This window comes from Temnothorax americanus, unplaced genomic scaffold (genome assembly GCF_048541705.1).
Source record: "Temnothorax americanus isolate GAGA-0224 unplaced genomic scaffold, ASM4854170v1 Scaffold12, whole genome shotgun sequence".
Lineage (NCBI taxonomy): Eukaryota > Metazoa > Arthropoda > Insecta > Hymenoptera > Formicidae > Temnothorax > Temnothorax americanus.
Window position 1 is genome coordinate 1212285 of NW_027509253.1, and position 11870 is coordinate 1224154.

At 32.7% G+C, this 11870-nt stretch overlaps 3 protein-coding genes across 5 annotated transcripts in view; 1 reads left to right on the forward strand and 2 right to left on the reverse strand.

Moving 5' to 3' along the window:
- LOC143893154 (uncharacterized) overlaps positions 1-11870 on the forward strand; it is a 104154-nt gene that overhangs the window by 54646 nt on the left and 37638 nt on the right. The window lies entirely within an intron of this gene.
- On the reverse strand, positions 100-6300 carry LOC143893168 (beta-alanyl-bioamine nonribosomal peptide synthetase ebony-like). 2 transcript variants are annotated; one of them, XM_077398231.1, is made up of 8 exons: positions 4979-6300; positions 4235-4419; positions 3797-4072; positions 2661-2816; positions 2116-2342; positions 1439-1501; positions 498-708; positions 100-287 (listed from the first exon to the last, which is right to left on the reverse strand). In XM_077398231.1, exons 2-8 carry the CDS (start codon positions 4365-4367, stop codon positions 103-105), a joined length of 1251 nt encoding a protein of 416 aa, XP_077254357.1. In that variant the 5' UTR covers positions 4368-4419; positions 4979-6300; the 3' UTR covers positions 100-102. The 2 variants fall into 2 exon arrangements, with proteins under 2 accessions (XP_077254357.1, XP_077254356.1); XM_077398230.1 differs by having other exon boundaries at positions 4783-6300.
- LOC143893158 (transient receptor potential cation channel protein painless-like) lies at positions 6783-11645 on the reverse strand. Of its 2 annotated transcripts, none has more exons than XM_077398202.1 (4): positions 11573-11645; positions 10785-10851; positions 8560-9672; positions 6783-8409 (listed from the first exon to the last, which is right to left on the reverse strand). In XM_077398202.1, exons 3-4 carry the CDS (start codon positions 9662-9664, stop codon positions 6881-6883), a joined length of 2634 nt encoding a protein of 877 aa, XP_077254328.1. In that variant the 5' UTR covers positions 9665-9672; positions 10785-10851; positions 11573-11645; the 3' UTR covers positions 6783-6880. The 2 variants fall into 2 exon arrangements, with proteins under 2 accessions (XP_077254328.1, XP_077254327.1); XM_077398201.1 differs by having other exon boundaries at positions 6783-8415.

Sequence of the window (11870 nt, forward strand, 5' to 3'; positions counted from 1 at the left end):
CATTATTTTATTTCTATCCATTAATCGTCAAAATATCATATTCATGTAACATATTTATCATGCCTTATCCAAAGTAAAACAAATGACTATAATTTGTTGGTGTTATTTTATTTTCTCACCTGGATCAATGGAATGAGGATTGTCCAAAAATTTATGTGTGTCTCGTTCGCATATATAACCCGCGGCAAGATTTCTTCCAGCCACGATCAACTCTCCGACTTCTCCCTGAGGGATCAGTCGCAAGTCCTTGTTCACGAGATAAATTATGCAGTTGTCGATCGGCTTTCCTGCAAAGACACAGCGAGCCATGTAAATGTTGTTTAGCGATTATTATTTATTAGTAACAATAATCTACTGAAATAGACTTTTAGTTATTAGCTTAGAATTAATTGATAAATGTAGTTATGCTTTGTTACATTGTTATATTAATTATTTAATTATTTTATTACATTTATAACATTATTTTATTTTTTTCAACTTTATTTCATTAGTTTTACCGATTGGCACTTTTTTCATCCCTTGTAATTGTTCCCGTTTATTTAATAGGTAATATGCAACGTCACCCATGACTTCCGTGGTACCGTAGAAATTAGCTAATATCTTGCCCTTGTTGTCAAACGTGGTGAAAAATTGATTGGCCAATGCGACCGACAAAGTTTCTCCGGAACAGACCCAGAGTTTCAAGCGATCGAGAACGTTGTCATTATCCTGTGCAAAGCAACGACAGACCGTATATTAAATCCGAAGTGTTGCAAAGCGGTGTACATTTCTTATCGTGTAAATCATAACCGTGTCTCAGGTGTCTCGATTTGCAATAACATATTGTAAAGATAACGATAAATGTACAAATTTTCTAAGCCGCTTAGGATAATAAACATGATTTTAATTATCCTTTAATTATCGTTATTGACAGACACCTTATTAACACAGTATTAACACAGATACCTCGACAGAGCATGACTTTCGCTAATTAAACATTTAATCGAATGCTCGTAATTCGCGTTGGGTAATTTACAAGCGCAACTGATATTGATTTGTGGAAAAACTTCTCAATTGAGACACGCCGATCTGGAAATCACTGAATTGTGAAAGCGTTGATTCTTATTTATTCAATATATATTGCTTCGCCCCATGTACGTTTTGTAATTATAAGCGTAACGAATAAAGCGTGTCTAACGTTTCCAAACTAATGTTGAAATGCTAAAAGTAAGAGGCTGCTTAAGATCTTCGCGAGTGTTAAAGGAAAAACGTCAACACGAGAAAGCTACTCATATTGAAAGCTACTCATTTTAATGATCAGGAAAGCACGTTGTTTTTAACCTTTCGTATAATGTTGCGTAAAATCACGATTAAAATTTCCGAAAAATTTACGTAATAATAATATAGGTTCGCCTATCTTGCGATAAATTACATGTGGAATATAACTTTACATACTCACCCGCACGTCTAGATACATGAGCAACGAACGCAACAACGATGGCACAAGGACTAAGCGTTGTATCTGAAACATAGATAATTCTTTTTCTTTGTCATAAATTAAGTTATATCACATGTACACGATTTATGTGATTTACACATTACACTAGACAACACAGATGGCAGAAGATTTTTCGTATATAAAATTTTAAATTAGCTAGAGTTTACCGAAAACTTTTTGATCGGTATTTATTCAGTTCATTTTCAAACTGTTGTAAATTTTTTTACTAATTGCATCATGTTAAAAATATAGCCACCAAATATATTTCTTATGCCATTAATTATTTAAAAGAAACAAAAATAGTAAATCTAGTTTCATAAAGGTATGTATAGTAACTCAACTTGTCAAAAACTATATGATACAAAATTAAATGAAATAAATTGATTTAATTTTTATATAATACTAGTTTCCATAAAATACATTCGCAAATACAATACAAGTTTTATATAGGTTTTATTATACAATAATATATTAAACAAAGACAATAATATTAAAACTTTTAATTATTTACTTAAAATAAAAAATCTGTAATTATTTTTTACTTATAATAATCTCTTCCATAAATTATCGAAGTTTTTTTATTCCTAAAATACTTTTGTACTGTTATAATTGTGCACGATAAATTAGTGAGTTTTTACCTGATGTTCTTCTAAAAGCGGTATAAACTTTTCCGGATTTTTAGTCACGCTTTTCGGGACAATTACTAGGGTACGGATTTGTAAAAGAGGTCCCCAAATTTCGGCAATACTATCGCTGAAAGTAAAGGAAGTTTTAAAAACACATCGTTTTTCATCATCAGCGTATGGAAGTTCCCTCCATTGCCATTGTAAACGATTCAACAGAGTAACATGCGGTATAAGCACACCTTTAAAAAGATAAATGTGTATATTACAATTATGATCTTCCAGAACCTTGCTCTTTTACAAACTATAAATTCACAATTTGCTACTCTTGTCTTATATTTTTCTATAATTTAAACTGGGATTAATATCCTTTTACAGAAGCACTGCAGTTCTTATTTGCCAGGTATGAACATGATATCGTAAAAATATGCTGTTACGACATTTAGTAACAAATAACGTCAATTTATAATAAATAAAAACGAGTATGCACGCGTTAAATTGTATTTTTTACGTTGTATTATATAATTAGTATCTATAAATATAAAATGTGATATTATTACCTTTCGGAATTCCTGTGCTTCCAGAAGTATAAAGAACAATAGCGAGTTGATTCAAGCTCTCTTTAGTTTGTAATGCATCTTCTTGTTCTTGTTTAGCTTTCTCCAAAAGTTGTTCATACGTCATGACTAAAGCTCCCTCATAGATTGATAAATCCGCTAAAAGCAGAATCGTATTCTTATATATAATTAATTGTTCATATTGAATGAATAAATAGATGCAAAGAAAATATCAATTATCTATTATTTTCAATTATGTTCAATAAAAATAAAAGTTCTTTCGCACATATTTATAGTTGAAATAACTGTGCCAGTTTAATAGACGTTCGATTTTGATTGACGGTAGTAACGTTAATTTACTACAAAGTTGAAATATCTTTAAATAATGAGAATGAGATTTTGTATAAAATTTTGGTGAATCTCGTACAAATTGAAGTCAATATAAAATAATTAAAATCAATAATGTGAAATTATTACATTAACAATAAATAAAGTGAAAATAATATACTTGATTATTTTTGAATATTTCATATTTTCAATAAAAAAATAAAACTAAAAATTGTGGTATTTTCAAATCCTATATATTTAAAGATATATTTTAGCTTTGCATGAATTAGATTAGAGCAACAAATTATCTTTTCTTTATTCACATTATGGATATTATATAACTTACGACAAATCACTTATTTAGAAATTAATCAAGGTATGCTGATCGACCCAACTGGCCTAATTTTATTTATCAAAAAAACAGCGTTGGGTCGACCATATCTTGATTAATTTTCAATTATTCACTATGGCGACTCAAGTTCTCAAGTTCACTTATTTAGGATTAACTGTTATAGAATTCTAAAATTAATAATTTAGGATTAAAAATATTATAAAAATTTGATCTTATTAGAAATTAACAAACATTAATATTGCAAAACAATGGCACATTTTATTTAATTGATTCTTCTATCTTCTAGACACAAGCAGTAAAATTACATAATAGATAAAAATTGAATAAGAGATAGGTAAATAACTAAAAAAAAAAAAATACATAAAATTAAAAATGTAGAAATAATGTTGAATAATGATAAATTAAATTTTTTATGATATTTATTTTGGAACACTTGTACGATGTAAAAAAGGACATTTACCTCCTTCCTCGACCACCACTATTAATGGTTGCGCTTCTTCGAGAATGTGCTTCACTCTAGACATCGGAAATTCCGCGTCCAAAGGTAGATAAGCCATTCCTGCTTTCAGTACACCAAGTAATACAGTTGGAAGCCGATGCGACGGTTTCATGCAGACAGCTATTAATGACTGAGAATTTGTTTCAGTCTTTTCGTACTTTTGTAAAGCTCGTGCCAACTTATTGGTGATGTTATCCAATTCTTTAAAAGACAGCACGTATTTCTGGTCGGCGTCATCTGTATCGAGTTTCCAACAATGTTTAGATATAAATTTTCTTTCCATCATAGGCATTATTTATTACAACGGTTATTTAAATTGTCAAAAATCATATTCTAGACCACTTTCTCGATGTGACTTCTATTATATTTTATATCGAGAAGCAAAACGGTACCCCTTACCTTCGTAATATAACGCGGTTTGATTTGGATGGACTTTGGCTGCACGACTGAATAATTCATGCACTAAATCTTTTTCCTGATTTCTTTCTGTCTGCTGACCTCTTAAAATCGATTGCTGCTGCAAAGTACTCATTTTCAAATGTTCGTAGAAATTGTAACTTCTTGCTTCAAATGTTAGTAAAGATCTAAAATTTAATTTAGAATAAAAATTAATAAACTCGTATTTATTATTAAATTTATAAACACATTTAGAGGGTGAAATCTCGCTTTTTGAAGTTGATAGTTTTATAGAGATTAATTGATTATTTTATATGAATTTTTTATATTTTGCAAAATAAAAGTTTACATTTTGTGATAAGATTTGCGATAAGAAGTGTGTAAAGAAATATTGATATGCACACGGAAAAAACAGTATGGTGTTGTAAATCGCTATCACACCAGTGGTTACTCTAAATACGAACATATAAATTCATCGCTAATCCCATAATGACGAAATAGAAAATGATGAAGTCGACACAAAACGAACTCCTCAGCCAGCATATACTTACTTAATAGACACGTATGTATACACTTGTACTTATATGCGCTTATAGTATTTTACATTATTCGAGAAAAATTTTCTGCGTATATCACACTAGTGGTTACTCTAAATACGAACATATAAATTCATCGCTAATCCATAATGACGAAATAGAAAATGATGAAATCGACACAAAACGAACTCTTCAGCCAGCATATACTTACTTATAGACACGTATGTATACACTTGTACTTATATGCGCTTATATATATTTGCAGTAAACCGTCTGTGTATCAGCGATGCTAGGATAATGCGCGCTATTAACACGTTGCAACGTATGCAGGGAAACGCGACTCGTGACTCACTAATTTACTTACAATTTGTTCACTATACGTTAAAAAATGTGCGCTATCAGTACTGTCACATGTATGTATGTACATACATACACATTTGTAGTTGCGCGCGTAGTCGCTTTTGTTTTCTGAAATTGCTGTTTGAAGGCCAAAGCACATAACATGGCTTTGGCAGCGATCGCTATGTGACAGTCATAGTTGTGGACAATAACGCACAAGCTTTGGCGTATCCTGACTGTCAGAATACGTCAAAGCTTGTGCGTTACTTATGTCCACGACTACGACTGTCGTATATCGCTATATACACCATTATATGTGCTTTGGCCCTTAGCATCCCGATTGATGCAACTATATTGATAGATAATTCATCTATAATAAATGGTCCTCAACCAAGTTATGGTTATGGCAATCAAATCACTCGCAACTACATTGATGCAGTTGACACATAAATTAAATAAGTCATATCAACCCGTTACTATGTTTACGCGAGCGTTACTTCTAATAAGTTACTAATACAGAAGCAACGCTCGCGTAAACGTAGTACGTGACAGATAGTATGTGTGTGTGTATATGTGATTCATTAATATATCATATAATATTATATATTAATCGGAAAGAGCTGATACACACCGAGGAGATCTTTAATAACGAAGGTGCATCCACATAATAATGTAATTGTACAATTCTAGCTTCTAAAGAGACTGCGTTTTAAAGGGAATCGTACACGATCACACAGTAATACTGTCAGTAGGTACTGATAGTATTATTGATCGTGTGTGGGCAAGAATGATGGAATGAACAAAGGTAATGAAGAAGATTCGAATATTTTGATATTTAAGCATCAGTATTGGTAGTACTGTAAATATTACTGATAGTGTAAATTTGCGCATCATTATTTCAATCAATATAACAGCTATTGGGCAAGCTGAAGGAGCTTTTATGCCTTGCGACGAAGATTTCGAGTAGCCAAATAGCAATGAATTGCCTAATTTTATTGAACGTACGAACATTTACCAGAACTGTGAGATGCATCAAATCCAACGTATATGAATTAAATAAAAAAAAATGCAACACTCAATAAAATCGAAAAAGAGAGAAGATATTCGCTCAGCAAAATATATCACACACAGTTTTTAGTAATACAATTTGACAATTGATAATACATTATCTTATCTACAATAATTTAGCTTCCTGCAACACACACACACACACACACACACACACACACACACACACACACACTATATATATATATATATATATATATATATATATATTACATTATCTTATCTACAATAATTTAGCTTCCTGCAACACACACACACTATATATATATAGTGTGTGTGTGTGTGTGTGTGTGTGTGTGTGTGTGTTGCAGGAAGCTAAATTATTGTAGATAAGATAATGTATTATCAATTGTCAAATTGTATATATATATAGTATATATAGTGTGTAAAGAAATAAATAATAGAAAAAATATTTTTGTTAAAGAACACAGCTATATATTTTTTTAGTCAACAAAATTACATTTAAATGTAAAGATAATAAAATTTCACAAAAATTACAAATAAACATTCTAAACGCCAAATATATAACTATAATAATGAAATATATAATTATAGTACGGAAAATAATAAAAAAAGTTATTATAATAGGAAATTACACACGTTGTATATACATATATAATAAATTTTATTTTATAAGATTTATATAAAGTTATATACGAGTTGTATGCATCGGAGAGAACAATGTTATAAAAAATTTTTTGTAGAATTAAATTATAAAATTGTGATTTTTCAAAGCGTTCTCCATTGCGATTAGCTTTTCTCGTTGCTTATTCAAAGCAATCATTATCTTTTCATGATCTGACAGTTGATTTTTATCAGAAATAATACGTTTAGCTTGTTGAATTATATCAGGATCCATTTCCATAATAGGCCAATGCTCATCACGATTTATCGAATTGTTTTGAACGTAATATCTGTCGTCGTGAATGTCCATATCGTCACACACGACGGTAATCTTACCGTTTTTTAAATAATACGGAAATAAAAGAATTCTGTTGATGAAGAAGCTGAAAGGATTCCATCGTAAAAAACGCGTTTTTATGTGGCTAAACAAATTTAACGGTTCGCCGAATGCTATGTCTTCAAGATAGATGATTAGGCGTACTCGGGAGATGAGTCCGATCAGTTCAGCTCTAGACAAGATTTCATTGATATCACTGACTGCTAGACCGTTAAGCAGATTAAGCAATACAATGGCGATGAGGAAGACAAACAGCACGAACACAATGTGGCTGCAGATGGGATATGAGACAAACGAAATATCGTTAGAATTGAATTCGCCGGTGATCATGATGATAGTTTTGAAGAACGATTGTCCGGGATCGGAGAAATTTATGCTGTTCTTGAAAAGTATATGGAAAGCCAGGGCAAACGCGGCAATGAGGAACATATATGGAAACAGTAAACACACGTAATCGAGAGAAACTGTCCAAAACATTTCAAAGTTGGCGGACATTTTCGGATGTTGGGAGATCAGAGTTATCATCTGCACGGCGGACAATATGATTACCACGACGCCACTCCATAATCCTGCACCACACAACAAAATGAAGATGGATATAATTAGCACGACCTGTAGCCAGTTCTCCCAATCCATCACGTAACGGTAACGACAGCAGGCGCATTGGAAGATCTCCAGAATGGTTAAAAGTAACCAAAATACAATAACACAGGTCCGCAGAATACTCTCCGGATAGCAGCGAATTAGGAGAGTATTTCCCAAAGCTATGTCGAAACTATTACTGGCTATTGGCGTTCCGCTATCGTTCGGAGAATTTTTAAAAGTCATGCTCAAGATAATATAGGCATTCAGCAGAATGTGGAAAGTCCCATAAAAGACGAGATTGGCGTACAAGATGTGCCGTATCTTGAGCCACTTGAGATAGAGAAAGGACGAAAGCAACGGATGTTTCAGCAGATGCTTGAGATTTTTGTGACGTGCGATGTACAGGAACACTTCCATCTCGCGAGTCGGTCGGTGAGTTGTGTCCTGTTTCGCGAAAACGTTCTGCGGCATCAAGCAACGATAGTCGAACTCGATTACGTCTTCGTTCGTTTGATCGCTTATCTCCTTCAAGCAGTCGTCGAAGTAGTTCGACAACGTGCACACCGGGATGTCTATAAGGGGCGGTATGTTGAACTTGTTCATATGTCCAATGTAACTTCCTCGTTTGAGAAGCAGACTCATTGCTTTGCGATTATCTGCTCTGGCCGCGTAATGCAGCGGCGTGTTACCTTTTTCTTCAAAATTAGAAATTTACAATCAGAATAAATCTGTTTTAGAAAAAGAAATCTCGAAAATTAAGAAATAATCTACTTATGTTGTCCGAAAAGACTTATAGCTTATTTGTTATTTGTAACATTTATCATGATGTATCTACTCACTGTCAGTGCAACGGACATCCACGTTATTCTGTTCCAGAATTAACTCCAGACACTTTAGCAGATTCGACGTATCGTCGACTCCTTGTTTTCCTGGCACTTCCAGATCCGCGCAGACGATCAGAATCAAATCGTTGGCCATCTCGGGTTCCACTTTCAGCAATTCTCCAAGAATAACATGATGACCATTCTGAACGGTCGCACGTGCGGCTTTTCTCACGTTCAAGTGCTTTCCTCCAAATCTCTTTAGAATTGCCGTCACTGCTTGTCGAAAGTTACGTTGCGCGGACATCGTTAGCAGATTCTCGGCCATCCTAATTGGAATCTCTCCCTGGAAGTCCTTCATACATTTCAGGAAGTTTGTCTCGTCTCCGTCGTTTAGGTAGTATTTGAGGTCTTGCGCGTTTACTTCCCAATTTTCGTTTTTGAACGATAATTTTTTCGACAGTTCCTTTTCCATTTCCGGGAACTTCTGTTCGATTACCTCTCGCGTCGTCTGGCCATTGTAATCTTTATACCTGTCCACTTCCAGACGGTGCGCGTACTTATCCAGCATCATCTTCACCATGTTGCGTTGGCCCTTTATTGCCGCCAGGTGAAGGGCTGTTAGATTCTTATTGTTGAGTATTCTGGCGCTCGCGCCCTTCTCCATCAACAGATCGGCACATCTGAGGTCATTTTTTTCAACCGCGATGTGCAGAGCGGTCTGCTGTTCCACCTCCAGATCTAGATCTATTGTGTGTTGCGCTAATAATATTGCCAAAGTATCTATGTGTCCGCCTTTAGCAGCGAAATGAATGGGAGCGCAACTATGTATCTCGTTCACTCTGTTTATTTCTGCTCCTTTGCACAATAGGAACTGGACGAACTCCGTTAGGCCCTCCCTACTGGCTATATCGAGATAAGTGCTTTCGGTAATGGGGTCGACATATCTGACGATTGTAACGGCTGGTTGCTTTTCCAAAATTTTATTCACAATTTGTTTGAAAGATTGAAAGTCCTTGCGTCCTATGGCGCCTAACAGAAGCTTATGAAGATTTCGCATGGTGTTCGGAGGAAGGTTGTTGCTGGTTAATAAGTTCTGCCTTTCAATCGCTCCGTAATGCATTTTGATATCTAAAAGTAAAGCATGAATTAGAATATTAACAATTAATCAATTATTTTATAAAGTGATTATAATAATGTATTTATTTATTCTGTTAAAAGTTAAAACAATTTTATTCTCCTTACAATTAGTTTTCCTGTCAATTTATTTCTACAACGTTTTCCTCATTCACGCCTCACATTTGCACACGCAACATCATATTTTAATACTTTTATAATTGCCACTCATGCTTAATTGTCTCGCAGCGCATGCTCGTTTCTTCGTTCGTTTTATCTCTGTTTAAGTTAGGTAACTGCACGCGTATCTATCTTTGCGATTACCCTTTCCGTTCTCCTCTTCTTCCTCCTTTTCCTTCTTTCTTTCTTATTCTTTTTTAATTTTTGTTCTCTCTTTAATTATCTCTTTTTTCCAGTTTACCTTCTTTTTTTCTGTTATTCTCTCCAATTCTTTAGTTTATTTCTATTCAGTTCCAATTTCTATGCTACAGCCTTTACATATTTTGTATTAGATGTTCCTTCTATCCTCCCAAATCCTGTATCTTTTCCGTATAAATAGTTAAATTTAAAGTTTTTCCGTATATTTAACACAATATCTTTTTTCTTCTTTCTTTTAATGTTTTCCCTTTCATAGCACTTTGAAATCTGAATTTAGCCCTTCTTCATCTACTACCTTTCTATTCATTTTTTAGATATTCCGATATTCTTTTTCTCCCGTATCATCTATTATATATTTTAAACAATTTATTTTTTCTTATTATCTTTTCTTACTTTTTTGTTTTTTTTAAATTTCTTTTTCCCTCTATACTAATTTTTCACAAATCAAGTTTTTTCTATTTCTTCTGCCATCCATTCTCGATTAAATATTTTTTTATATATAAATATAATATATAATTATATATAAATATAAATATAAATATATATAATTATGTATAAAATATATCCATATTATGCTTTCTTTCTTTTGTATAATTTCTACCCTACATAAAACAATTCTCGAATTTTTTTCATTATTTGTTCTGTACATACGAATAGAGATTATGCAAGAAAAGAAATACACATATAGACATATTTTATATATAATTATATATATTTATATGTATGTTTTTATATAAAAAATTGTTTACCGGCTTATTTCTCTTTCCTCCGAATTAATCTCTTCGCATGTGAAACTTGCGCATGTTTTGCACGACCCTAAAAAGACACGACAGATAATATATTATTTTTGCAATATTAAGCACAATTATATATTACAATTAGCACTTGTGTATTATTTCAGTCTCGTAGCACTTCACTTACAGTTAGATAAAGCAAATTAGAATAAAGGATCACAATATGGTCCAACTGGCAAGAAGCACGTCAAAACATTCGTGAATAACTCCCGTGCGAGTAAGAACGCGATTAAAATATATACATCTGTTTTATAACAGATAAGAAATACAATTTTTCCTAGCGGCTGGCTTATACTCGCTCAAAGAAGTAAGATTATATCATTAGCAGTACACAATTTTATACTTAGGATAACTCCAGACAAGCCCAGTGATAGGACTGATACAGTTTGCATTGATAACGTTCGAGCGGTTCGAGAGTATAATTCAGTATATAATATTTGAACTTTATTCGTAGATATCGAAAAATATCGAAGAAGAGATAATTTGTATACCGATATACAGCACTAATAAAACTCATTACAAATTAATACAATTATCATTAGCAATAGATACTATCGATGTATATTAATAATAATGATTAAATATTATTTAATTAAACAGTTTTTAAATGATTCGTAAATACTACGATTTTTTCCGATATAACTGTCTTGAGAACTACTGTAACAGATATGTTTCTCGTAATAAATATTGCTTTACGTGCGTTAATGGCAATTCGCCAGTATATTAGGATATGCGTACGATACCTTGAATACATCACCAAGATAACTGCCTTGCCCGAGCAATAAACCCACCACTTCGTGACAGTTTGCCTGACTTGCGTAATACAATGGCGTGTTACCTAGGTCTGTAAAATATAAAATTGATCAGAGAACATCTATAAAAGAGGTTTTCAAGAGATATTTAAGAAATAGTATTATTTAAGAAATTTTTGTTGTTAAAAAAAATATTTTTTCTATACTCTATTTATGATACTCATCGTAACATACTCACCGTCCATACAACGAACATTAATCTTTTTTTGTTTCAAAATCAACTTTAGAC